At 46.6% G+C, this 25,962-nt stretch overlaps 1 protein-coding gene across 6 annotated transcripts in view; it reads left to right on the plus strand.

Moving 5' to 3' along the window:
• Positions 1-201: 201 nt before the first annotated feature.
• Ino80d (INO80 complex subunit D) overlaps positions 202-25,962 on the plus strand; it is a 56,413-nt gene continuing 30,652 nt past the window's right edge. For 2 of the 6 annotated variants that reach the window (XM_038338771.1, XM_038338775.1), the window contains exons 1-5: positions 807-965; positions 8,563-8,664; positions 16,617-16,707; positions 16,816-17,062; positions 23,615-24,345. In XM_038338771.1, coding sequence (XP_038194699.1) covers positions 16,845-17,062; positions 23,615-24,345 — 949 coding nt within the window. In that variant the 5' untranslated portion in view covers positions 807-965; positions 8,563-8,664; positions 16,617-16,707; positions 16,816-16,844. Of the gene's footprint in view, positions 332-806; positions 966-8,562; positions 8,665-10,319; positions 10,428-16,616; positions 16,708-16,815; positions 17,063-17,139; positions 17,202-23,614; positions 24,346-25,962 lie in introns of those variants that run through there. The other 4 variants (XM_038338777.1, XM_038338773.1, XM_038338776.1 and 1 more) reach the window with 4 other exon arrangements.

Consider the following 25,962-nt stretch of genomic DNA (forward strand, 5'->3'; position numbering starts at 1 on the left):
TCGACAGGGAAAGGCTCCCACTGGAGCCCAGGGGGAGAGCCGGAGCCGCCGAGCTTCCTAGTGCACCGCCAGCGCCTCTCGGAGCTGTCAGCCCAGTCGCGGGAAGGGCGGGGGAGGGGGGGGGGAAGGAGGAGGAGGAAAAAAAAAAAAAAAACAAGAAAAAAAAAAAGGATGGTGAAAGGTAAGCAGAGGCGGCCCCAGGCCCGGCCCACATCCCCGGGCTCCCGTAGGGCGGCGGGCTGGGCCGCGCAGGCAGGGCGGGCGGCGAGCGCGCTTACGTGAGGCCGGGGATTCGCCGGCCCACGCCAGGCCGCGGGCGGAGAATGAAAGGGTGAGTGCGGCCGGCGCTAGGGTGGCGGGGGCCCGGGGACCGGGGGCCTCGGGGACGCCCGCGGGCGGCTACGGCGGGGGTTCCGGCGGCGGACGGAGCGCGGCCTGCGCGGGCCGGGCCTGGGGAGCGCCGCGGAGCTGGGGGGGCGCCCTAGGCCTCGGGCCCCGCGGCGGCCGCGCCCTGCCCCCGCGCCACAGGCCTCCCGCGCCCCTGGGGTCCCCCGGGGCTGCCTCCTGCGCCGGCCCCGGGCTCTCCCGCGGGGCGGAAGGCCGGGCGGCGGGGACCCGGGCGGCGGGGGGAGTGTGCGGCAGCCCCGGCCCCGAGCACCACGCAGGCGGCGGACGGACGGGCCCGGGATCCCGGTAACCGTGCGGTTTATTTATCTCCACCGCCCCTCGGCGGCGCTCCGGACGGCCTGGCCGGGGCGGGGCGGGGCGGGCGGCCTGGCGGGCGCGGGGTGGAGGGGCGGCGAGAAGTCAGGTGCAGCCGCGGCCCGGAAAGTTTCCTCGTAGGCCCGAATCGGGGGTTGCCTGCTCTCCGGGGAGCCCCGGTCCTAGCGCCGGGGACCCCCCGAGGCCGTGCGGGAGAGCGCTCGGCGGGCTCGGAACTCTCCGCCGGTTCCCGTCCATTCCAGGTACTCCGCCCCTGCACCCCTCGCCCGCGCCCCACCCCGCTCCCCGCGGTCCCCCTCGGGGCTGCCAACTCCAGCCCGCTCCCCACGAGCTCGCAGGCCCGGGGAGAAGCCTTCTCTTCCGGTTTGGAAAAGTTTTCAAGGGGTTTTTCGTAGCGTTATTAGTTGGAGACCGGGCTCTGGGGGGTAGGAAGGGAGGAGGTCGGTTCAGGTGCGGTTTCCACTGCACGGTCCGTGCCCGTCGGCCTCCCCCGCACCCCACGGAGCAGCCGTGGGGTGTTACTTGTTCGTTTATCACTCCCACCTTCCCCCCCCAACCCCCCGGACTCCTCTGGGTCTCCCAATTTCCCCCTTTCTGGACAGCTCCGGGCCGAAAGATAGTAAGTAGGGGCAGAGAGCAAACTGTCAGGGCGAGGGGCAGGACCAGGCAGGCTTCGGAGCAGCCCCCGGCCCCCCAGTTGTAGGAGATTTTCCCCTTCTGATTTGGTCACCGTCCGGTAAAACCGACTCAGAAACTGAAGCCATGGGGGGACCTCGCTGACAGGCGTTGCAGAGCATTCAAAATTGGGAGGAAGGAACTGGAGGGCAGGGCGGCTTTTGAAGCAAGGTCTACCTGCAGTTTAAGGAGCCGTGATTGGTTTGTTCTGATAGTAACTGTTAAGCCTTGTGTGATACCCTTAGATGTCTGTCTACAATGACAGAAGAGGGGTTTTTAAGACGCTGAAAGTTGTGATTGCTACAGCACAGGGGTCTGCGGAGGAGCCCCGTGCACTGGACATAGACTTTGGCTTTGGCCTACCCTATAAACGAACTCGATTTTGGTTCTGGTTTTGGTGCCATCAACTCTGAAACTTTTTTTTTTCCCTTTTTTCTTTCATGTAGTAAACTTAAATTTCAAAATCTAGATTTCCTTCTTTTCAAGGATAGGCTGGGCTACAGCTGACTGCCTTCTGGTTGTTTAGTGTTGAAATTACAGCGTGCATGGCCCGGCCACCTCCAGCCCCATCGTGGGCATGTGTGGAGAGTTCATTTGACCCCTTTATTAGTTCTTTTTTTTTTTCTCTTCACTCTTCTCTTCTTAGAGCTTGGGTCAGTGTGTGTGTGTGTGTGTGTGTGTGTGTGTGTGTGTGTAGGTTGGAGATTGCTGGCAGAGGCAATCCATGTTCTGATCACTCAGTGGAAGAGAAAATCTCCCTGTCAATTGTAGAACCCCGGGGTAATTCATGACTTGGTCTGACTTGTCTCAGGCATCACAGTGAGGCTCCTTACATGGCTCTTACCAAGGATCCTTGGCTTCTGTCTGGCTGAAATAGAGCTCTGCTTTCTCACAGTGTTAGACTTGTGCCTAAGGAAGTCTTGATATTTGAAGATGGTATGGATTTGGTATTAAAATGCAAATTACATGTAATGGTCGTTTTGCATTATTGATTAATTGAAATTGCTTATTGACGAGGGCATTTCATGTATGTGTATAGCAAAGCCATTATGGCCTGTTATGACCCTTACTTTTAGAGCAAACCATATAGAAAAAACTCATTCTCACTCCCCCTTTGCCAGGATATTTTAAAAGTCGAAGGAAATCTTCCTATTTTGCAATATGTTTTTGTGTTCATTTGTTGTGCTGTTTGTTTCTCGAGACAGGGTGTCTCTGTAGTACTAGAACTCACTCTTACACCCGACTGGCCTCAAACTTAGAGATCCATGTATTTAGTGCTTATCTTCAGCTTCGTATTCTCCAGAGTTTCAGAAACTGTATGTGTACAAATACTGAAAGTTTGATGTTTTTTCCCCCACATCCTGTCCCAAACATTTTAATTCCTTGTTGTAACCCATTCATGGGCTGTTTTAATCCTAAAGAAATGGTAGATTTGTTGTCTTCAAAGTTAATTTTATTTCAAACTAATAAGAGACTTTCTGGGAACATGCTGAATTATTTTAATTGAAGAGGACTGTCTTTTTCACTGAGTTTTGTTTAAAAAGTAGATGTTTAATTTATAACTCAACTTTTCTTTTCTCTGAAAGATTTCATAAAGAAATTTGAGGAGCCCATCTCCATTTTTTTCTTTCCAGAAAATCATATTGCTGCTATTTTTAAATTTTTATTTTATTTTTGTGTTAGGGTGTTTTGCCTGCAGGTGTGCCTGTGCACCATGTGGGTGTTGTGCTTGAGGAGGCCAGAAGAGGGCGCCAGACCCCCCTGGAACTGGAGCCCCAGATGCTTGTGCTGAGGGGTGAACCCTGGGTCACCCGACAGGGCGACCCACGCTCTTGACTTCTGAGCCCTCAGTCTGGCTCCATGGCTGCTAAGTTTGGAGGAGAGAAAATTTGTCTTTAGATAGACAGCCTGAAGGGTGAGCTCTTAGAGTGTTAGTTCAACCAAACACTTTCGCTAAGATCTTTTGGGCTAGCTCCCAGTGTCTCAGTTTGGGGATTTTAGACAGCCTGGCCATTTGTGTCTAAAGACAGCTTCTTTCCACACTTGATCTGTTGTGAAGCAGTAGGTGAGAATGGCTCAGGGCTGTAGTGTAGGGTGAAGACAGCTGTGTTCTCAAAGTGACCCAAGAGTCGGCTTCTCACTGCATCAGCCATGAGTGTATCCCAGAGGCGCTGTAGGCTGGTTTTAGACAGTGTTCCTGGCCATTTTGAGATTTGGGAGAAACATAAGTTAAAATGTTATGCCTCCTGTTTTTCCCCCCCTGATTTAAGATGACAGACCACTTGGTTCTAATTCTTTCACATAATGTGATTTATTTTATTTATTTATATTTATTTTGGAGACAGGGTCTCACAACCTGACACTTGCACGCTTGTGTTCCAGGACCAGAGGACCTCAGGTTCAAGGCCAGCCTGGCTGTATAGCTAACAGCACACCCCATCCCTCTCTGGAAACCTTTTTGGTGGGCTCGGTGTACCATGCCATCGTCCAGTTGTCTGTGGTTGGAGCGGGCTTTGGGCTGTGCTCTGCTCTGGTCCCATTGCTTCTTAATCTTTGGTTTCTTTAACAGAACAGGGAAATAAAATTCCCTGCTATAAGGATTAGATGCTTCTTGTAGCCTCCCCTGTGTTCTTTAGTTACACCATCTAAGTAAACATAGTACGTACTCATACAGATTTGGAGAGTAGGATGGTAGCATCTTAGTGCCTTCTGGTGTGTGAGGGTGCAGACAGCTTAAGCTTAGGCCCCTGCAGGTAACAGTTACGTACTTTTGTATCGGCTCAAAGTTTGGGCTTTAGAATCAAATTGGTCTTTAATCCTAGTGGTATGAAACCTTTTAATAAAATGTATATTTTAATGTAATGTATTTTGTGTGTGTGTGTGTTTGTGTTTGTGTTTATGTGTTTATGCATGTGGGGGTCAGAAGACAGTTTACAGGAGTCAAGTTTTCTGATTCTACAAAGTGGGTCCCTCGGACTGAACTCAGACCGTCAGGATTGGCAACAAGTGCCTTCACCAGCTGAGCCAACCTCTCAAACTAATCTTATTATTCAAATCAAAAGAATCACTAAGCTGGACAATGGTGGCACACACTTTTAATCCTAGGAAGGCAGAGGCAGGTGGATCTCTGCAGTTGAGCCCAGTCTAGTGTATATAGTGAGTTCTAGGGTCCATGGGGAGAACTTTCTTTTTATAATAATAATAATAGCAATAATTACTACTGTTATTTTAAAGGCAGGCTAGAGAGATTGTTCAGTGTTTAAGAGCGTTTGCTGCTCTAGCAGAGAACTGTTTGCTTCCCAGCACCCACACCGGGTGGCTCTCAATGGCCTGCTGGTCTGCTGCAGGTGACCCCATGCCCTCCTGGACTCCCGAGCACCAACACTCACGTATTCGTATATCCACACACGTAGACATATTAAAATAAAGCGGGGGCTGCAGAGATGGCTCAGTGCTTAAGAGTGTGTGCTGCTCTCCTAGGGACCCGGGTTCTATTCTCAGCATGACATTTGATTGCTCATGACTGTAACTTCAGATTCTGGGCTCAGACACTCCTGAGGTGTGCAAACCCTCACAGACCATACATACTCTCATGATTAGAAATAAAAATATTTTAAAAATTAAAAGTTGATTTTATTTTTAAAATTTTATTTAGTTTTTATTTTATGTGCATATGGTGTTTTGCCTGCATGTGTGTCTGTATGAAGGTGTCAGATCTTAGAGTTACAGGCAGTTGTGAGCTGCCATATGGGTGCTAGGAATTGAACCTGGGTCTCTCTGAAAGGACAGCATGTGCTCTCAACTGCTGAGCCATCTCTCCAGCTCCCTAAAAGTGACTTTATTAATAATCTTAGCTTCAGGCTGGAACTTGTAGCTTACCTGTAAACTTCGGAGGCTGAGACAGGAGGATCATGAGTTTAATGTCAACCAGAGCTGTGTTTAGGGCCAGAGTGAGGTTTTGTCTCAAAGGAATAAAGCTAGTCTCAGTTTCTCTCCATCGGTGAGCTAAGCACTGATGTCACCTGCTTTGTTGTATGGCTGTGGAAAACAAAGCTCTGGCCCTTAGAATGGTGAAGGAGCGGGCGTGAGGCTGGTTTGCTTCTTTTTTTTCCAAGACAGGGTTTCACTGTAGCTTTGGAGCCTATGCTGGAACTATAGAGCGCTGTAGACCAGGCTGGCCTCGAGCTCACGGATTCTCTGCTTCCCGAGTGCTGGACTCAAGGTGTGCACCGCCATGGCCTGGATAATTTCTTTTCATTTTCCCGTGGTACTGGCCACTGAACCCAGGGCCTTGCAGCCTCTACGACTGAAGTGAATTTGAACTAGACATCCTCCATTCCTGCCTGTCTGCCCTGTTCCTTTAGTGGCTTTGAGGGCCTGGGCAGTTTGTGGCCTTGGTAGGCTTGTTCTGTAGTGACCTGACCTGAGAAGGTGACGGCGTCATTGACTGCTGTGTCATTTATTCCTTTAACAGGTCAACTGTCTTGTCAGCACTAGCCAGACGGTACAAAAACTTTCTGTTTGTTTGGTTGCTTGTTTCAGTTTAAAAGAAAGACAGAGTCTCCTGCAGGAAGTATAACCTTGAACTTTGGAACCTGCAGATAGAGATTTTAGGCACGTACCATTGTTTCTGAGGTGCTGTTTATTGGTTATTGAACCCAGGACTCTGGCACTGTTGGTGAGCGACTCTGCCAAGCAGCCAAGCCCTAGCTCTAGGTAGCTCTTCCTCCTCACCGTAGAATTTTAGTCTGGCGGAGAAGAAAACCTAGAAAACCTAGAAAACCGACATTTACAACACTGAATGATACAAAATGGGTAAAACTGGAGGAAGGAAACCTATTTTTCTACTCTGGCATTGGTAGGCCCTGGGAGGGCTTTGCACCAGAGGTTTCTGCCCCAAGCAAATGGGAGGAGTTAGGTATTTCAGGAGGTGGGACCTGCAAGTATGAATAAATGCCTAGGGACAATAGAGCGTTCTGTGTGTTGCAAATTGTGGCTCTTTGTGGCCTTGGACCAGAGGAGTGCAGACTTTTTATGGAGACTCTGCTGGGGTAAGGAGTATGGGTTTCTTTAAAACTTATAAGTCCTCAGGGTCTTTGGTCAAGTGTATTACTTAAAATACAGTAGATTGGAGCAGTAGAAAGAGTAGGTGAAATAAAGGGGGCAGACTGTGGAATTCCAGTACGGCGCTCCCCAGAAGACAGGGTTTGAACCAAGGTGGCTGTGAGCCAGAGAACAGGCTGTGGCAAAGGCCACTTAGAGGGTAAGAGGCCTCAGAAGTGTGGCTGTGTGGAGGTGCTGACGGGGTGGGATGGTAGGAGTAGGCAGCTTTGATAGTGACTGTCGGGAAATGAAAACAGATTTGTGTACATGGACAGTCTGTACATGGGTTTGAAATCCTGGAGTCAGATACACATTAAAAATGGCAGTCAGTGCCCTGGAAATGCTCTGTGTGACTTACACTTTTGTGTGTAACTTGGTGACTTTATAGATAGAACAGATTATAAGGTAATTTAGTCTTGAATGTTTAGAAATTTCAACCACTGCTGGCCTGAAAATGTTAAAATCTGTGAGAAATTTAAATCCTGAGAACTTGGAAGGTCTGGATGTAGGACTGGATTTCAGTTTTTAGTTTCTTTGTTGTATTAAGAAAAGGTCTCAGTTGGGCAGTGGTGGCGCACGCTTTTAATCCCAACACTCAGGAGGCAGAGGCAGGTGGATCTCTTGAGTTCAAGGCCAGCCTGGTCCACAGACTGACTCCATAACTTCTGAGAAACCTTGTCTCGAAAAATCGAAAGAAGGAAAAAAGGAAAGAAAAAAGAAAGAATTAAGGAAGGAAGGAGAAAGTGTCTCCCGGAGTTCAGGGTGGCCTTGAACTTGTAGCCGTTCTCCTACCCAGCTTGTTTTCTTTTTTGAGACAGTATTTCACACAAGCTCTAGATGACCTGGAATTCACAGACTTGAATTTACAGCAATCCTCCTGCCTCAACCTCTCTAATGATGTAGATTACAGTTGTGAGCCACCACACCCTGTGAGGTCTGTTTTTTTTTTTTTTTTTTTTTTTTTTTTTTTTTTTTTTTCAGTAACTTGCTGAAGCTTGTTTGACTTGGAGCCTTCAGAAGAGCAGTTTGCTGAAGTCTGCTTGTAGCCCACGTCTGCCCCGTAGGCCTTTCATCAAGGGCGCTATAAAGTAAATAAAGAAGCTTGGCCAGCAGTGCCTGCTGGGTGCGACTGCAGGGGACACTAGACTACTGACTTTGAGGCCAGGAGAGAGCGATTTCCAAGAGACAGTGGTCTCCAGTGTCACATGCTCCGGAGAATTCTAGTAAGAGAAGGAAGGGGAGAGTGGTCGACTCAGCAGTGGAAGAGCCATTAGTCTCGGATTCTTAGAAAAAAGGGTCTGAGTTCAGCCACAACTTAGTTTTTCTCCTTTCTGGTCCTGCAGCAGTCGTGACGGGGGCCCCAGGATCCAGTAAGCATTTGTTGTAAGGAATTAACTGGTGCTGATGACTATTCTAATCAAATCAGCAGTGTGTGTGCGTGCGCGTTCTCCAGAGTTACTAGGGAATCAAACCTGAGCTCTCCACGTGTAGGGAAGAAGCAGTGCCCCAAGCCCCAGACACCGTTCCACTTGCTAGTTTTCTTTTTTTGAGACAGTTTCACTGTGTAGCCCTGACTGCCCTAGAAATTACCATGTAGACTAGGCTGGCCTTAAATTCACAGAGAGGCACCTGCCTCTGCCTCTTAAGCGCCGCCAGGCCTGGCCTCTGTTAAGTGTTTTCTATCTGAAGAAAATCAACCCCTAAGTGCTCTTCACGGATGTAGAAAGCAGTTTTGGGTATAGGTTTCTACTGTGGATCACAGGAGTAAGTTCTCGGTGTATTCTGAAACTGTAGCCCAAGGAGGCAGGAGGGCCTGAATTAGTTGGAGAATTACACTGTACCATTCAGAAAACCACTAGCAGCTGGAAGAGGGCATTCTCGCCCTGCAGACTGGAGATGAAAATGATAATACTAATAAACTACCACTTACTGCTTCTAATAGCAGTTAGCATTAAGTGATTGCTATGTGCTGGGTACCATGCTAAGCAAGGGTTCTTGAAATACCTAATTTAATTCTGCTAAGCAACTCAATGGGTACATACAATTATCTTTCCTTTACAGATGAGAAAATTGACCAGATTTGAGCCCCATCCCTGGTCCTTCCAGAGGCAATGAGTGATTTCTCTGCTGCATAAACTGCCCTTAACATTTCTCATAAGTCAGGTAAGGCCATTTACTTTAAACTCATAATGTGAATTTATTTGTGCACTTGCCTTTTGAGGAGTTGGGCACATGCTGGGTTATTTTGGCTTGCACTTGCTTATGACTATTTATGAGAGAAGGACAGTTTTCTCTTTCAGTCATATCAGCTGATATGTTTTCATCTTCAGTCAAATTGTACTACATTTTACACTGATGCGTGGACTTTAGGTTTTAAAAATTAGTATATTTTAAATTAGCTAGATTTATTTTATTTTTTCTTGTTCCTATTACACTCATTCATTTTATTTTATTACTTTTTAAATTGTTTTAATGTGCATTGGTATTTTACATCTGTGTCTGTGTGAAGATGTCAGATCCCCTGGAACTGGAGTTGCAGTTGCGAGCTGCCATGTCAGTGCTGGGAATTGAACCTGGGTCCTCTAGGAAAACAGCCAGTGCTCTTAACTGCTGAACCATCTCTCCAGCCCTTTACATTTATTTCTAAAAGATGAAGTAAAAGAAAACCCTGAAGTTTGAGTGGAGACTGAGTTTAGCGGTGTCTACTCCTGGATAAGTAAATATTCTCATCTGCATTCATTCGTTAGAAAACTGACATTCCAGCCGGGAATCCCAGCACTCGGGAGGCAGAGGCAGGTGCATCTCTGTGAGTTCGAGGCCAGCCTGGTCTATAAGAGCTAGTTCCAGGACAGGCACCAAAGCTACAGAAAAACCCTGTCTCAAACCCTTCCCTCCCAAAAAAATAGAAAAGAAAAGAAAACCGATATTTCGAGAGTTCGCATTCATTCCGGTGTAAAAGAATAGTGTACGTTGGCAGGTCTCTGTGCTTTAAAGGAGGTAGAATATAGAACTACCGTGGCAACTGGAGAAAGGTGCTGGGGCCCTGAAGAAAGCACATTTTTGAAGCAGAATTAAAAGAATGGCAGTGACTGGAGAGGGCCATGTGGGGGGCATGTGTCCCGAAGAGAGTAAATAGTGTTCTGGAGCTCACTCTGTATCCCAGGCTGGCCTGGAACTCTTGTCCTGTTTTGTGGCTGTATTCCATAAATGCCTGGCCACCTCCTAACTGCTATGTGTGCTTTCTTCTGTGTTTCCAAGAAAGAACTCTGACAGTCAGCTATGGTTTATATAGATAATGTCTGTATCTAGATATAATTAATATCATAATATAGCATCAAGAAGGACTTTTTATGTTGTTTTGAGACATAAATAGTCCTGGCTGGCCTCGAACTCAACTGAATAGCCCAGGTTGGCATGTGAATTTGTGACCCTCCTGCTTTGATTCAGGTAGTACAACCATGCCTGGCAACTCGAAGAAAAAAAAATTTTACATGTAGCCCCTATTTCTCACTTCTGAATTCCAGTATTTTGATGTTTTTGTTGTGGAAGGTGACTGTTATCTGTTCTCCGTGGCAGCTCTTTGTGCATCTGGACAATAACTAAGAGTCCATTTTCAGTGTTGATTCTTCGTTACCTTACATTCTGAGGTCCCTTTATATTCTTCTTCACTTTTAGAATTTAAGTTATTTATTTTTGAGGCATGGTCTCAGCATGTAACCTCAGGTGTCCTTGAACTGGCTATGTAGACCAGGCTGGCCTGGAACCCACAGGATCTCTTTAAATACGAAGCAAATTATCCATAGCTAAAGACGATGGCCGTCAGACCTGTCGGCGATCGGTTGACTGAGTACCTCCGACCTGCTGTGCACAGGCTGCTATAAACCCTGGACCCTCCCGCCGCCACCTTCCCGCTGCTGTGGAGACAGGTACATGCCACCATGCCCAATTTGTTTGTTTGTTCTTTTTTTTGTTTTTGTTTTTTCAAGGCAGGGTTTCTCTGTAGCCCTGGCTGTGCTGGAACTGGCTTTGTAGATCAGGCTGGCCTTGAACTTGGAGATCCTTCTACCTCTGCCTCCTAGGTGTTAGGATCAAAGACATGAACCACCCCTGTCCCCACTTCCCCCATCTTTTTTAAGAAGTTTTTTTTGTTTGTTTGTTTGTTTTATATGAAACAGTAGAGCTTAGTTTTAACTTTCTGTCATCATGAATTAGAAAATCTAATAGATTTTCTACTCCCACCCCCTTTGTGAGTCTGGGATTGAACCTAGGGCTCTGAATAACCCAGGCAAGTATATGCTGCCAAATTACAGCTCCTCCAACCATTGTGTGCTGAGGTTAGTTTGTTTGTTTTTGAGGTAGCGTCCTTAGACTGGTCTAGAAATCCTAATGTAGACCAAGCTGGCCTTGAACTCCAGAAATGGTTTTGGCTCTGCCTCCTGAGTGCTGAGGTTAAAGGCTGTGACACCACATCTGGTGCCTGAACTGTGTTTTTCAAGATGGGTTAGTGGGATTGGAGAGATGGCTCAGCAGTTAAGGTTGTGCGCTGATCTTGCAGAGGACCGAGCTTAGGTTTTTGTGCTTATGCTGGGTTTCTACACTCCACCTGCACTCATGTGTCTATACAAACATGCAGACATACATACACATGGGGGGGGGTGGTAAGGAGAGTTTTTGAAAACCTTAGCCAGTCACGACGTCACACATTGTAGTCCCAACACTTGGGGTCAGAAGTTCAAGGCCATCCTTCATCACTGAGAGTTACCACACCAGAATGGGCTGTCTGTGACCCTCTCTCAAAAATAAAAACGAAACAAGATGAAATTAGAAAATAGATATTTATTATAAAGTAATTGTGTTATAAACAGATTTGTTTACATTATAAATATTTTATGATTTTTATTGTTATGGGGTATTAAAATATTCTTGTAACTATGTTTGTGTGTTTGAATGTGTGTGGTCCTGGGGATTAAAGTCAGGTGGTCGGGCTTGGCAGCCGCAAGAGCTTTTCCCTGTGAGCCCACTCAGCTCACTGTTCCATTAAGGTATATTTTACTACACAGATTTTATTTATTTATTTTTATTTACTTTTGGTTTTTCAAGGCAGGGTTTTTCTGTGTAGCCCTGGTTCACAGAGCTCTGCCTGCCTTTGTATAGCCCTGACTGGCCCGGAACTTGCTGTGTAGACTAGGCAGGCCTCAGATTCACAGATTGCCTCTGCCTCCCAAGTGCTAGGTCAGCATGTACTACCACTTCTGGCCTATGCAGATTTTTTTTTCTAAAGCTATTTCTGATTAACTATGGTAGTGCACTTATATTTGGCTTTCTATTCTTTTAAGCAACTGAAGAAACCTGCAAGAAGCCCACAGTGTGTTGACCAGCGCTGATCGTAGCTAGGCAGTGAGTTAGCGTTTGCATGCAGTGGTCCTGAACCAGATGAGCAGGGTCCAGTGATGAGGGGGCCGCTCTCCACCAGGGCCTGTACGCTGGGCTCTCAGACTGGTGGAGAGGGCGAAGGGCGAGGCTTGGCGATGTGCTGCAGCTCCTCCATTTGCAGCACATTCAGAATGGCAGCAAGGAGCCAACCGCTGAGAAGAATCGAGCCTAAGTTCCCTTTCCCCAGCCTCTGTCATGTGGGGGCTTGTGGGAACTAGTGTGCCTCCAGGGAAGAGGGTTTGTGATGAGCACTTCCGAGACAGCAGAAGCTGAAAACTGTGACCAAATAGTTCCCTGTGCTGGGGTGGAAGTGAGGCTCTGCTCTGCAGTGGAGAAAAGATGAGATTGAAAACTCAAGAAATGATAAGGCAGCAGGCAACAGGGTGGGCTGGCATCATTGGAGAATTGAACGTCACTTTGTTGTTGTTTTTCCCAAGACAGGTGTTAGTAAGTGCTGTCGTAGAACTCACTGTGGAGACCTGGCGGCCACAAACCTGCCTTTGCCTGCAAAGTACTTGGGACTGAAGGTCCCATAAGAGTTCCTCTCAAAGCAGTGGATGGTGGGCACAAAAAAGTCTCTGAGGAAGACTAGAGATCCAGGTGGTAGTTCATCCTATAATCCTAGTACTTTGGAGGCTGAGGCAGGAGGATTGCATGAATGTGAAGCCACTGTTGTGGCCTGTATAGTTTCAGGGCAGCCCAGAGGGAGGACTCCACTCTCATCTCCTGATCAGTGCTGGGATTACAGAAGTGTGCTCTCCCCCCCCTTCCCTCCCCCCTCCCTAACTTATATGTAAGATACATAATACATACATGTATATGTATACACACACATACACAAACATTGGATTTTGAGGTTGGATTTCTGTGTGTAGCTCTGGCTGTCTTGGAACTAGCTCTTGTAGACAAGGCTAGCCTCAAACTCACAGAGATCTACCTACCTCTGCCTCCTGAGTACTGGGATTAAAGGTGTGCGCCACTGCTGCCCAGCTAAGATACTTTCTTTTAAAGATTTATTTATTTATTATATATACAGTGTCCTGTCTCCATGTATGCCTGCACAATAGAAGAGGACACCAGATCTCATTACAGATGGTTGTGAACCACCATGTGGTTGCTGGAAATGGAACTCAGGACCTCTGGAAAAACAGCCAGTGCTCTTAACCTCTGAGCCATCTCTCCAGTCCAAGATATTTTTTTAAAAATTAAAATAAAAATTACACTTATTGTGTGTGTATTTGCGAGTGGAAACACGTGTGCATGCATTCATGCCACTGCAAAAATGTGAATGCCAGAGGCCGCCTTACAAGATTTCATTCTTTTACCCGTTGAACCATCTCACCCAAGGGTAACTTAAAAAAAAATCAACCGATCTTCAAATAGACTTGAATTAATTTCATCAACGATCCATTGATGGATGAGTGGCACAGAATGTAAACACTCAAAGATTTGTTTTCATATGTGTTCTGTCTTAAGTGCCCAGACCTTTAGGGCAGAGTCTTCTGTATGCCAGGCTGGCCTGTGACTGACTGTATAGTTGAGAATGACATTGAACTTGTGATCCTTCTGCCTCTGCCTTCTGCGTGCTGGGATTCCAGGTGTGTGCCAGCCCCTGAGACTGATTGATTGGCTCCCCGCCCCCTCTTTCTTTTCTTTCACTGTGTTAGGGATTGACTCCAGAGCCTTTTTCCTGGGCAGCCATTCCTGTTCTGCTGGTTTGCATCCTCATTTTAGGGGCAACTAAATATATTTTACTTCAGTTCTTCTTTGTTTTGCCCTAATAAGGTGAAAAGAAAAAAGCTCTTATTTTTTCTGTGCATTTGTGTGTGGTTGTATCTATTAGTGCATACAGTTTTATTAACTATAGCAATACTTTGGGCTTTTCTTTGTCTTTGTGAAGTCTGAGACCATGACTCAGCAAAATAGGTCCACTTCATTGTTATAGACTGTACAGGACTTTATAATCTGCATTTGATCCTTCTGTGTGGCGAACGTTCTTCTCCAGGATCATAGAGCATCTCTTACTATCGCTGGCAGGAGAAAAAATGCCATACAGTTAACATCCATGAATAACTTGTGTTTCTCCAGAACTTACCGTGTACTAGCGATGGTCCTAAGCTCAGCCCATGTGATCCTTAGATCCTTAGGACCTAGTGATGTTACAACTACTGTTTCCCCTGTCTCACAGAGGAGTGGAAATGCTTTGTTCACGATAGCGTGGCACATGGTAGAGCTCGGACTCAAGCCTCAGACATCTGTGTAGTGCCTGTTCACTAGTGTGCCTCTCCCGTACTCTGTTCTCTCTCCTCTCTTCCCTCCTCCAGCCTCCTTCTTTTCCAGTTTCTGGGGAGTTAACCCTGGACTTGCACATGGTGAACATTTGTTTGACGGCCACTGAACTGCTCTGGCAGCCTGGGAGCTTGTTTGTTTCTTTTTTCTTTTGAGATAGGCTCTCATAACCTTCAACTCCAGAGTGCTGAGATTTTAGGCATAGGCCCGGGGGTTTGCAGGCGTATCTCACCATACTTATTTTTACCTAGTGCAGGGGATTGAACCAGAGCTCAGCTAGCACTCTACCCCCTGGTGAGGTTGTTCCATTGGGTCTTTGTAGGTGCTTGTGTAGCAGACACTATATAATTTCTCTCTTTGTTTTCTTAGGGAGTCTTGGATCAAAAGATCCAGCTGTGATTGGTACTTGTGACTGTTGGGAGCAGTGAAATGCATGGTGTAAATGTGGTTGAGTAACTATACTTAGCCTCAAGAAATTCAGGTTTGGATGGAACAGGTGTGGCGGACAGAACATTAGAAAGGAAGTAGTGTTACATTGTGTGTGTGTGTGTGTGTTCATGTGTGAGTGCCATGGTGGGTGTGTGGAGGTCAGGGGTCATTTTCAGGAACTGGTTCTCTCCTCCCACCATGTGGGTCCTTGGAACTGAACTCAAATCATCTTGTCAAGTCACCTTGTCAGCCCCCAAATAACATCTTTTATTTTCCATTTTTTTTTTTTCAAGACAGGGTTTCTCTGCAGCTTTAGAGCCTGTCCTGGAGCTAGCTCTTGTAGACTAGACTGGTCTCAAACTCACAGAGATCCGCCTGCCTCTGCCTCCTGAGTGCTGGGATTAAAGGCGTGCGCCACTGCCGCCCAGCTCCAAATAACATCTTTTAAAAGCAGAATTTGTTCTATTTTAGGTACGTATGTGTGTGTGTGTGTGTTTAATTTTTCTTTTGGGCCTGTGGTGTGTGTGTGTGTGCTAGGCTGATATCAGGTGTCCTCTTCCGTTGATCTCCACCTTATATACTGCGGCAGACTCTCAGCTGAACCTAGAGCTCACCTCTATTGCTAGTCTCACTAGCCAGCTTGCCCAGCGATACCGTGCCTGCCATCCAATTGTAGGTTGTCACACTCACCTTGTATCTGTCTGGCTTCTAGATATCTTCCTCATATTTGTATAGCCAGTGCTCTATCCACTGAGCCAACTTTGCAACCCGTTTCTCGTGTAGTCTAAGCTGGTCTTGAACTCCCGCTCTTCTGCCCTCTACTCCACAAGAGCTGAGAGCTCACAGGTGAATACCATTATGCCTAACTTAGAAGTTTTATTCACTTTTATCATTGTGTATATGATGTATGTGTGGACATGCATGCTACAGCGTGTATGTGGAGATAGAAGAGAACTTGCAGGAGTCAGTTCTCCCTTCACTGTGTTGAGCTGGAGGACTGAACCCAGGGCGTCAACCCTGGTGGCCTTTACCTAGAGCAAGTTTGTTTCTTTGAAATGTGCTCTTGCTGGATGGCACGGCTAGAGCTCCACATAGAACAGGCTGGTCTTGAACTCAGAGTAAACCTGCTTCTCCTTTCCAGATGCTGGGGTTATAGGTGTGTGACGCCATAGACAGCTCTGTTTTGTATTTCATAGAAACATTTTTTAACAAATTGCTAAACATTTTGTCATTGTAGCAAAAAATGTAGTACTTTGCAAAGAAGCCATTTTTGAAAATTTTCGTTTGTTTTATGTGTTTGGTATTTTGATTGCATGTATGTTAGTGCACCACATAGGTGCCTAGTGGAGACCTGGGGCTGGAGTTAGAGATGGCTGTGAGCCATCCTTTGGGTGCCGGGAATTGAACCCAGGTTCTCAGGGAAAACAGCCGTTGCTCTTAACTGCTGAGCCATTTCTCCAGCTCCCACTCTCCCCTATCCCCTCACTTTTTTGGATTTTTGGGACAGGGTTTCTCTGTGTAACAGTTATGGCTATCCTAGAACTCACTCTGTAGACCAGACTGGCCTCGAACTCACAAAGAAACTCTGCTTCCCAAGTGCTGGGATTAAAAGTGTGTGTTACCATCGCCCACCCTCCCCCCACTTATGTGGCCCAGACTAACTCAAATTTACTGTGTAGCTGAGGATGCCCTGGAACTCCTGGTCCTTCTGCCACCTACCAAGTGCTGGAATTACAGGTATAGACAGACTCTGGTGGCGTTAGCTGGTGGAAGAGGCTCTAACTCGGAGCCACTTTGAGCTAGTCACAGAGTAAATATGATTTGGTTCCTGTTGGATCTCATACTTGGAATATTAGATTCTAGTCATTCCATCACATTAGGAAGGGTGATGGGCACATATTTAATGTTTTGGATGAGCTCACTTTGTTTATCTCTGTGTTAATGAGGCCTTTGATGTTTTGTAGACAATCTGCTTCCTTTTGATTGAGAGCATTCCAAACTCTGGTCCCCCTGGGCTCTCTTCACATTGCTGTGGTGCAGAAGATTTAAAATCAGGTATGGCTGAGAGGCCACAAGTCCCTCAGTGAAATTCTCTCCTTGAGTTGGCTTTACAGTCTCTGATTTGTTTATCATTTGGGTTTCTTTTTTGTGGTGGCCTTTTAGCTGATGTTCACAAGGAATAGAGTCACGTGATGTATGAAGGGAAACATATACACTTCTCTGAGGTTGACAATAAGCCCTTGTGCTCATATAGCCCCAAACTGTGCAAGCAGCGGCGACTCAACGGTTACGCTTTCTGTATCAGACACGTTCTGGAAGACAAGACTGCCCCCTTCAAGCAATGTGAATATGTGGCCAAGTATAACAGCCAGCGCTGTACCAACCCCATTCCCAAATCAGAGGATCGTAGGTAAGAACCACCTTGGGGCTGGGTGTGGGTCATTAGCAGTCTTGGAATTTTGTCTCTCTGATACTGTTTCTTTTCAGTGCGTTAAATTTCAGTGTTGAGTCCTGGGACTGCCCAAGGAAACTGTGGAGTGCTTCTGGGGGTAAGAAAGAACAGTTTCTTTTAAGTGGAGCAGTACATTTTAAGGGTCTTTTAAAGTATGTCTGGGTATTTTCTTCTTTTATTGATAACATAGACTTCTAGACATTTAAGAGTGTCCTCCTCCCCCCTTCCTCTTGCTGCTAACTCTTGAAGTGCTGCTCTGTTTGGTGGGTGGCCACTGAAGGAACTGCTGGTCTTTCTGCCCACTGGCTGCCACAGGGTAGGAACTGGCTAAGTGCTGCCATCAGTATTGATTTGGGTTTTGGGGGAGAAGTGCCTGCATGAAAGGTAATAAAAGATGTAATAGTTGGAAAAGAACTTAAAGTAATGAAACATTCACTAGATTTGCTCCATAACAGATATAGAAGTCATGATTGACATTGTTTTCTAATGTGGCCTTTTATGGTTAAAGAGTCCCACGTGCATTATATTTTTGAAACTGGATTTTCACTTTTAAAAAAAAATAATTTAATTATCCTCTTTATATTTTTCTAGCATTTTTGAATTTTAACAATTATTTACTTTTTAAAAAGACTTATTCATTTATTTATTATGTATACAGTATTCTGCCTGCATGTGTATCTGCACCCCAGAAGAGGGCGCCAGATCTCATTACAGATGGTTGTGAGCCACCATGTGGTTGCTGGGAATTGAACTCATGACCTCTGGAAGAAGAGTCAGTGCTCTTAATCGTTGAGCCATCTCTCCAGCCCCCAACAATTATTTTTAGAATCAGAAAAAAGCTAATCCTTATTATCTTAAATGTCACAAGGTAATGCCACAGAGTGTCAGAGAACAAAACACTCTGGAGGCTCGGAAGCCATTTAGTCGCTGGAGAATCTGGTCATGGATGCAGGGGTGGGGTGGATCTCATTTTTAGCCTAACACTGTCTACTGTGGCAGATGTTTCTTATAGGTGGTTGCTTACACTGAAAGTTGAGCACTTAGAACCTTTAGCCAATCGCTCCACAGCTATGGTTGTTTATGGCCCTGTCCTGCATGGGAGTGTTGGAGAACCGTTCTGTCACCAAAAGTCAGTCCCTCAGCCCTGGAAGAATACCGTTCCCTGTTCTTCAGACTCTTACCAAGACACTGGTATCCTTCTGGGTCTCCTGTCTCAGGGAGACTCATAATTTGCCACATACAGTATGTGGAACCTTCTTGGCCCAGATACTGACCACACAGAGCTAAGCATAGGGTTCAAGAGAGACTTTAAGAAGCATTGGTGAGTAGTTCTGCGTCTGAGGGAGGAGTGATCAGTCCACCAGACTCCGTGATGGGGCAGGGACTAGGACAGCTGTGGGCTCTGTTGCCCTCACCTCACTAATCCAGATCGCTGGAGCAGGGGTATCAAGGACTGAGTCTGAGCAGGGCCTATTGCACCTTCCATTAAGGGTCTTGGTTGGTTTGCTTTGCGTCTTAGCAAATGAACCATTTTCTACCTTGGTGGAGGTCAGATTCCCAATTTTTTTCTTCTCCTTGCCCCTACTTATGCTGTGGCAATGGAGAGGTCCCCCGAGTGGGAGGCAGCACCAGACTAGGAGGAAGGGGTTTGGCTTCAGGATACCATTCCTGAGACCGTTATTACAGAATAGCGACGGGAATCTGGCTGAGGTGCAGTGCTGGAGTCACCCCAAAAGCAATGGTCCTCCTGGAAGCGGAGACCCACGTTAGGTCGCTGGAGTCCCTGGAGATCGGCATAGGCAGGACATAGGGACTGGCATCAGCTACAATGGAAAGAGTTTCATTTAGGGTCGGGCTGGCTGTCACTGTAAAAGTAAAAATGCTGCGCATCCCCGAGTGGCTGCAGTGGCAGAAATGCTGCAGGTCCCTAAGTGGCGACAGCGGGCAGCAGGTCCGAGAGCAGCCAGTCATAGGCAGGGACGGTACAGTTCCCCGAGTGGCTGCAGCAGGCCACGAATCCCAGGTAGGAAGCCACGTGGTGGGTGAGAAACCTCAATGGGGCAGCCAGTTCCACCAGGAGAGACAGACAGATGGGCACTCCATGAGACCATGCTGCAGGTCTCCCAGGTAGGAGTCACATGGCAGACGAGAGACAGAGTCATGCATGGATAAGCACACCATGCAGAGTAAGGTTGGATATTTACTTAGTGGGTTGTGGAAGGGGAAGGGGAAGAGATTTATTAATGGGTTATGGAAGGGGAGAAGAGAGGGGGGAGAGAGATTTATTAATGGGTTACAGAAGGGGAGAAGAGAGAGGAGAGAGAGAGATTTTTATTAATGGGTTATGGAAGGGGAGAAGAGAGAGATTTAGTGGGTTATGGAAGGGGAGAAGAGGAGAGAGAGAGGGAGAGGGGGGGCAGAGAGAAACAGAAGGGAGGGAAGGGAAGAAGTGGGACCAAAGCTGCCTCTTAGAGAGGGAGCCAGAAAGAGAGACTCCTGCAAGCAGGAAGGAAGATCTGCCTGCCTCAGCAGATGTGGGGGGAGGGACTCCTCTTAAAGGGACAGGACAGATCATTCCCCTGGCTCCTTAGGGAAGCCGCCACAGTTGAGGAAAGTCAGGCCGGGAGGGGACAGATAACTGCAACTCTCAAAGCTGCCCTCCTGTGCCCAGGGTCGGCCTCTGGCTCTCTGGGCTCTGCTGGAGCCCTACCTCACCCTCCTTGCTGACTGTATTTTCACTTTAAGGGCAGACTTTTGCCACTAGAATTTGTGAATTTATTAAGAACATTGTGCTATTTTTTTCTCTGCTTTACATTGTGCTTTTTGTTTGTTTAATTTTATTTTTTTCTAGACAGGGTTTTTCTATGTAGCCCTGGCGGTTCTGGAACTCTGTAGACCAGGCTGGGCTGGTCTTGAACTCAGAGATCTGCCTGCCTTTGGCTGAGATTAAAGGTGTACACCACCACCGCCTGGCTACACTGTGCTATTTTTAAGAAATGGGTTGTAGTTGATTATCTTTTACAGTCTTAGGAAAAATACTTTCACTTATGGTCCTTCCTGCTTCTTTCCATTCTCCAGGTCACAGTGATCATTTTAGAACACGGTTTTAGATACTTTGTTAGGGTAGAAAATTTAATGCTCTTTTTAACACACACTCTCTCTGTGTTTATGTGTTGTCCTTGTTTAAAGTAAACAAATGTTAACCTGCATAAACTGGCCAAAAAACCCGTACGTTGTTTATGGTGGTTTTCAAGACAGGGTTTCTTTTGGTTTTTCGAGAAAGGGTTTCCCTGTAGTTTCTAGAGCCTGTCCTGGAACTAGCTCTTGTAGACCAGGCTGGCCTCGAACTCAGAGATCCGCCTGCCTCTGCCTCCCGAGTGCTGGGATTAAAGGCGTGCGCCACCACCGCCCAGCCTCAAGACAGGGTTTCTCTGTAGCTTTGGAGCCTGTTACAGAACTAGCTTTTGTGGACCAGGCTGGCCTCGAACTCACAGAGATCCGCCTGCTGTCATGAGTATTTTTTATTTTCAGCAGGAATCCACCAGAGTGAGCTCATAGAGAGGTGATTTGGGGTTTCTTTTAGAATTTCAGATTGCAGAGCCTAAAATTCAGAAACAGGTGCTTAGCGCAGCAAGGAAGAAAACACTGACCTCCTTAATGTGTGTGTGGTTCTCAGGGACCGAGGGCTAATCCCTCACCCCATCTCCAGTACCAGCCCTCTCTGGTCACTCAGGCGCTGCTGTAGATTCCTCGCTGCAGTGCTCGGTTGTCACTCACGGCACCTGCCCTTCTTGGCTTCCTTTTCACTTGAGCAAAGCGAGTACTATCTTATTAGGGAGATCAGAAGAGAGCCCTGTTGTTGTTGTTGTTGGTTTTTTTTTTTTTTTTTTTTTTTTTTTTGTCTTTTGAGACAGGGCTTCTCTTGTATAGTCCTGGCTGTCCTAGAACTCACTCTAGACCAGGCTGGCCTCAAACACACAGAGATCCACCTGCCTCTTCCTCCTGAGTTCTGGGATTGAAGGCGTGTGCCGCCACCACCACCTGACTTGAGCTGCTTCTCTTAAAGAGGGAAAATCTTTCCTAACTGAACTAGAAGGTTTAGTTCTGCACAGCATTTAAAATAAACATGCAAACACAGATTTGACGTTCTACCTGGGGAAGTGGCTAACTGATTAGGTAGGCTTTTGTGAGCTGCTCAGCATTGGTGTTGGATCTGGACCCTGTTCCTCATGACTGAGTAGTGAACACTCTTAACTCTTAACTCCCTGAATATAAAATCCCACCTTAACATTCTTTGTCTGGTCCCCTGGAGCTGCCATGTGGGTGCTGGGAATTGAACCTGGGTCCTCTGGAAGAATAGCTAGTGCTCTTAATCACTGAGCCCTTTTTTATTTTGAGATAAAATTCTTGCTTCGTGTCCCAAGCTGGCCTCGAACTTGTTGTCCTCCTCCCTTGGTGTTCTGAGTAGCTGGACTTGTTAGTATGTCACTACTGTTTTTCCCTCTTTGACTGTTACGTTTTGATTCTATGGTTCAAGTCTCCCAGGCTGGGCTTGAACTACCGGTATTGAGGAAAGTGACTGAACTCCTGGTCCTTTTGCCTCTCTCTCCCTCACAAGAGTTGGATTAAAGGCTGGTACACCAATACTGGTATTGTTCATTCTTCTTCTTTTTAACTTCTTAGTCACTAGTCTTTCCTAACCCTGCTTCCCTCACTGTCCAGTCTTAGGACTCTGCTTAGTGTAGAACATATGTGGGGTCTGCTCAGTGTCGTGTGAAGATGTTACTTGCTTGCTTCAGTAATGCATTCCTTCTTCAGATAGTTTTGGGGAACACTGACAGACTCCAGGAGGGTGTATCTCCCTCTTGGAGCTACATGCTGTTATCCATAAATCTTTGAGAAGTTTTTCAGCAGAAGCAGGCAACAAAATTACTATGTCATTTTGGTTAAGCCATAATTTTCCAAATTGACTTAAGTATGGGGTACTATTTTGATGGCACACTTGTTAACGTGCTGTGGGAACATGAAGAATACGGATTAGAGAATACTCTGTTCCACAGACTCTTGACAGATTTTCAGTATGGTTAATTGGTATAACAGGTCTTTGTTTTCTCATTATGTACAGGGGCTGTATCACTTATGGTATCTAAGTTACAAACGTAGTCTGCCCGTTGGTGAAGTCATCATGAGCTTTAATTTTATTTCAAACCCCAGCTTGGTCAGTTTCCCCTGGGGAAGTGGGCAGATTCAATGTTGTAGACGTAGTGGGGTAATCTGAATCAAGGGCTGGGCTGCAGGGGGCAGTCTCTGTTCTTACATCTCTGCCTACTGAAATGCTCATTCCACTAACCACGCTTAGTCCCTGCTCCCTTGTGTGTGTGTGTGTGTGTGTGTGTGTGTGTGCGCGCGCGCGCGCGCGCGCGTGTGCGCACATGCATGCGTGTATGGGTGTGATGTGTGTGTGGTGTGTATCACTGTGTGGTGTCAATGTGTATGAGTGTGTGGGTGTGTTTGTGTGTGGGTGTGAGTGTGCTATGTGTGTGTTTGGTGTGTGTGTGGGTGTGTTTGTGACTGGTGGGTGTGAGTATGCTGTGTGTCTCTGGTGGGTGTGAATGTGCTGTGTGTGTGTGACTGGGTGTGTTTGGTGTGTGCTGTGTGTGGGTGTGTTTGGTGTTTGTGTGTGTGTGTGTGTGTGTTGTGTGTGACTGGTGGGTGTGAGTGTGTGCTGTGTGTGTGTTTGGTGTATGTGACTGTGGGGGTGTGTTTGGTGTGAGTGTGGGTGGCACACATCAGGGTTATGTTACACGACCTTGGTAACTCAGGGACTTAAGTAGCTTTGGAATATAATGATTTTGCACAAGAGACTTTCAGGTGATCGTCAGACCTTGGATGAGCTCTTAGTGTGCTGGAAGCACAGACGAGCACAGCTGTCCAGCTGCTCACCAGGGGGCACACCTGCTGTTGTCTGCTGGCCTCTGCACTTGAGCAGGCCACACTGCGTGTTATCAAAATGACGTGGACCTCAGTTGGAGATAGCTGGAGAGGAATGAGAGTTGCCTTTTCCATTTTATTTTTGAGTTAGTGTCTTGCTGCGTAGCCCAGGCTAATTTTGAACTTATGGTCTCCTACCTAACTCTTCTAAGTGTTAGTATTACAGGCTGTGCTACCATATTTCTGGCTAGAACTTTGTTGTTTTGTTGATTTTTGAAGACAGGGTTTCTTTATGTAGCCCTGGCTTCCCTGAAACTCACTCTGTAGACCAGGCCTCAAACTCAGAGATTCACCCGCCTCTGCCTCTGGAGTGCTGGGATTAAGAACAAGGGTAACAAACTAGCTTTGAACTCCTGATCCTCCTACACCTTCCAAGTGCTAGGACGAGAGGCCTGTGCCACCACACCTGGCCTGGGCCGTCTGATCTGTAGTATTTTAGGATTTCGATTCTGTAGTATGTGTGTTTATATATGTATATGTATATAAAGAGCATTCTCTCACATGTGTCCACTGTTGCAGGTACTGCAACAGCCACTTGCAGGTACTTGGCTTTATCCCGAAAAAAGAGAGGAAGAAAAAGAATGATCCGGTAGATGAGGTGAAGGTCAGGCACCAGATGGATGCCATGGCGTTTAGCCTGACAGTGCCTACGCTGGCCTTGAAGATGCCCAATGGACTGGATAGCATGTCCCTCTCTCCACCTGGGTCACGAGTCCCTCTCCACTACCTGGAAACTGAGTTCGAAGACCCCTTTGCTTTCAATGAGGAAGATGATGACCTAAAGAAAGGGGTGACCGTGAGAAAGAAGTTGCAGAGCAAGTTGGCTCAGAACCGGCAGCGCCAGAGAGAGACAGAGATTTTGAAAGTTCGGCAAGAGCACTTTAGCACCCCTCCTGCGCCTCCACAGCAGCACGCCCACTTGTCACCTCTCTCCACTTCTGTAAAGCCTCCAGCGCCACCGCAGGGTTCAGTCTGCAAGTCACCTCAACCTCAGAACACCAGCCTACCAATGCAGGGAGTGGCCCCCACCACACACTCTATAGCACAAACAAGGCAGGCCTCTAACAAGAGGCCTTTGCCCCTCCTTCCATCCAGTCGGGCTCCCATCTCAGATGCCCCCAGGACTGACCGAATCCTCATGAAAGCCACCGCCTTCTCTCCACACTTGTCCTGTATAAGCCGACTGCAGAGACTGGTGAAACTGTGTACCCAAAAGCATCAGCTGGACGCAGACCTGTTCCCTCACCTAGGTGGGTCGGCCTCTCTTTTACTGTATCTATTCTGTATGACATCTGTCTGTCATGGTTGTGTGTTTCAGCAGACCACACACATAAAGCATGCTTCTGCATGGGAGATACCTGGTGAATAGACACAGGTCTGAACTGACCATTTAGAATTTCTGTCATAACTTTTGAAAATTAAACTCTTGAAATTCTAAAAATGATTTTTTGACAATTACATGTGAACATATAATGTATTGTCATTATATTTAATCCCCCATTGCTTTTTGTGTCTCCTCTTCCAGTGAGCCCATTTCTTCTCTACTGTTTGATTAGCTTTGCTTTCGCGAGCGTGGAGATAATCATAGCCTTCATTAATACTTACAGCCATATATAAAAAATGGTTGTGTTTGGTTGTGTCCTCTGTGTATCAGTATCTGTGCATTCACTGAAGTTGTGGGTGTCTTAGGAGGGCCTTGATGGTTGCATACTCTGGCCAGTTCTTAGCTCAAAGGATGTTTCTCCCTCAGCCTCGGGAGACTTTACTGCAGTCCGTGAACCAGACACTGTATCGCTGTCTGCTGTGGGTAATGGCATCATCTCTGCTCAGAGTTCTTTCCTTTAGACTTTGCGAATAAGCCAGGCACGGTGCCACATGACTGTTAACTCGGCACTTGGGAGGCAGAGCAGGAAGATTGTTCCAAGTTGGAGGCCAGCCTAGTCTACTTAGCAAGTTCCAGGACAGTCAGGGTTTTGTAGTGAACCCCAACCCCCTAAAAAATCATTGAAGAAATGATATTAGTGCTCATGGTAGCTCATGCTTATGCTTAGAAAAATAAGAGAAGATAAGACTTATTATTCTACTTTTTACTTTGTGTGTTGTCTGTGTGCACTTGTGTGTTGTGAGCCCAAGTGCATGTGGAGAAGTCTGGGGATTGAATTCATGATGAACTGTTTCATAGAGATGCTTTTATCATTGAGCAAGAGAAAAGTTTTATTATTTATTTATTTATTTTACTTGTTTTTCTTTCTTTTTTTTAAAAAAATATTTATTTATTTATTATGTATACAGTTAGCCAGAAGAGGGCAGCAGACCTCATTACAGGTGGTTGTGAGCCTCCATGTGGTTGCTGGGAATTGAACTCAGAACCTTTGGAAAAGCAGGCAATGCTCTTAACCACTGAGCCATCTCTCCAGTCCCTTTACTTGTTTTTCAAAACAGGGTTTCTCTGTGTAGCCTTGGCTGTTCTGGAACTCTGTAGACTAGGTTGGTCTTGAACTCACGGAGATCTGCCTGCGTCTCTTTCCCGAGTGCTGGGATTAAAGGCGTGCTCCACTGTCTTTCCCTGAGAATACATATTTTTAAAGATACGTTTTAATTGCCTCTAGATATGCCTGTCTGTATGTGGATTTGTTTGCACTCAAGCACTCAAGTGCAGGTACCCACAGAGTTCAAAATTGAATGTTGGATTCCCTGGCTGCTGGGAACCGAATTCAAGTCTTCTGCAAGATCATTATGTATTATTAACTGCTGAGACATCTCTTCAGCCCCTAGAACATAGTTTTGAATGTGTTATAAGCTAAAATTCTACCTATAGGAAGAATTCTTTATTTGCTTGATATGGTAGCAGTAGAAATACCAGTAAA

Source organism: Arvicola amphibius, chromosome 8, assembly GCF_903992535.2.
Source record: "Arvicola amphibius chromosome 8, mArvAmp1.2, whole genome shotgun sequence".
In the NCBI taxonomy this organism is placed as follows: domain Eukaryota; kingdom Metazoa; phylum Chordata; class Mammalia; order Rodentia; family Cricetidae; genus Arvicola; species Arvicola amphibius.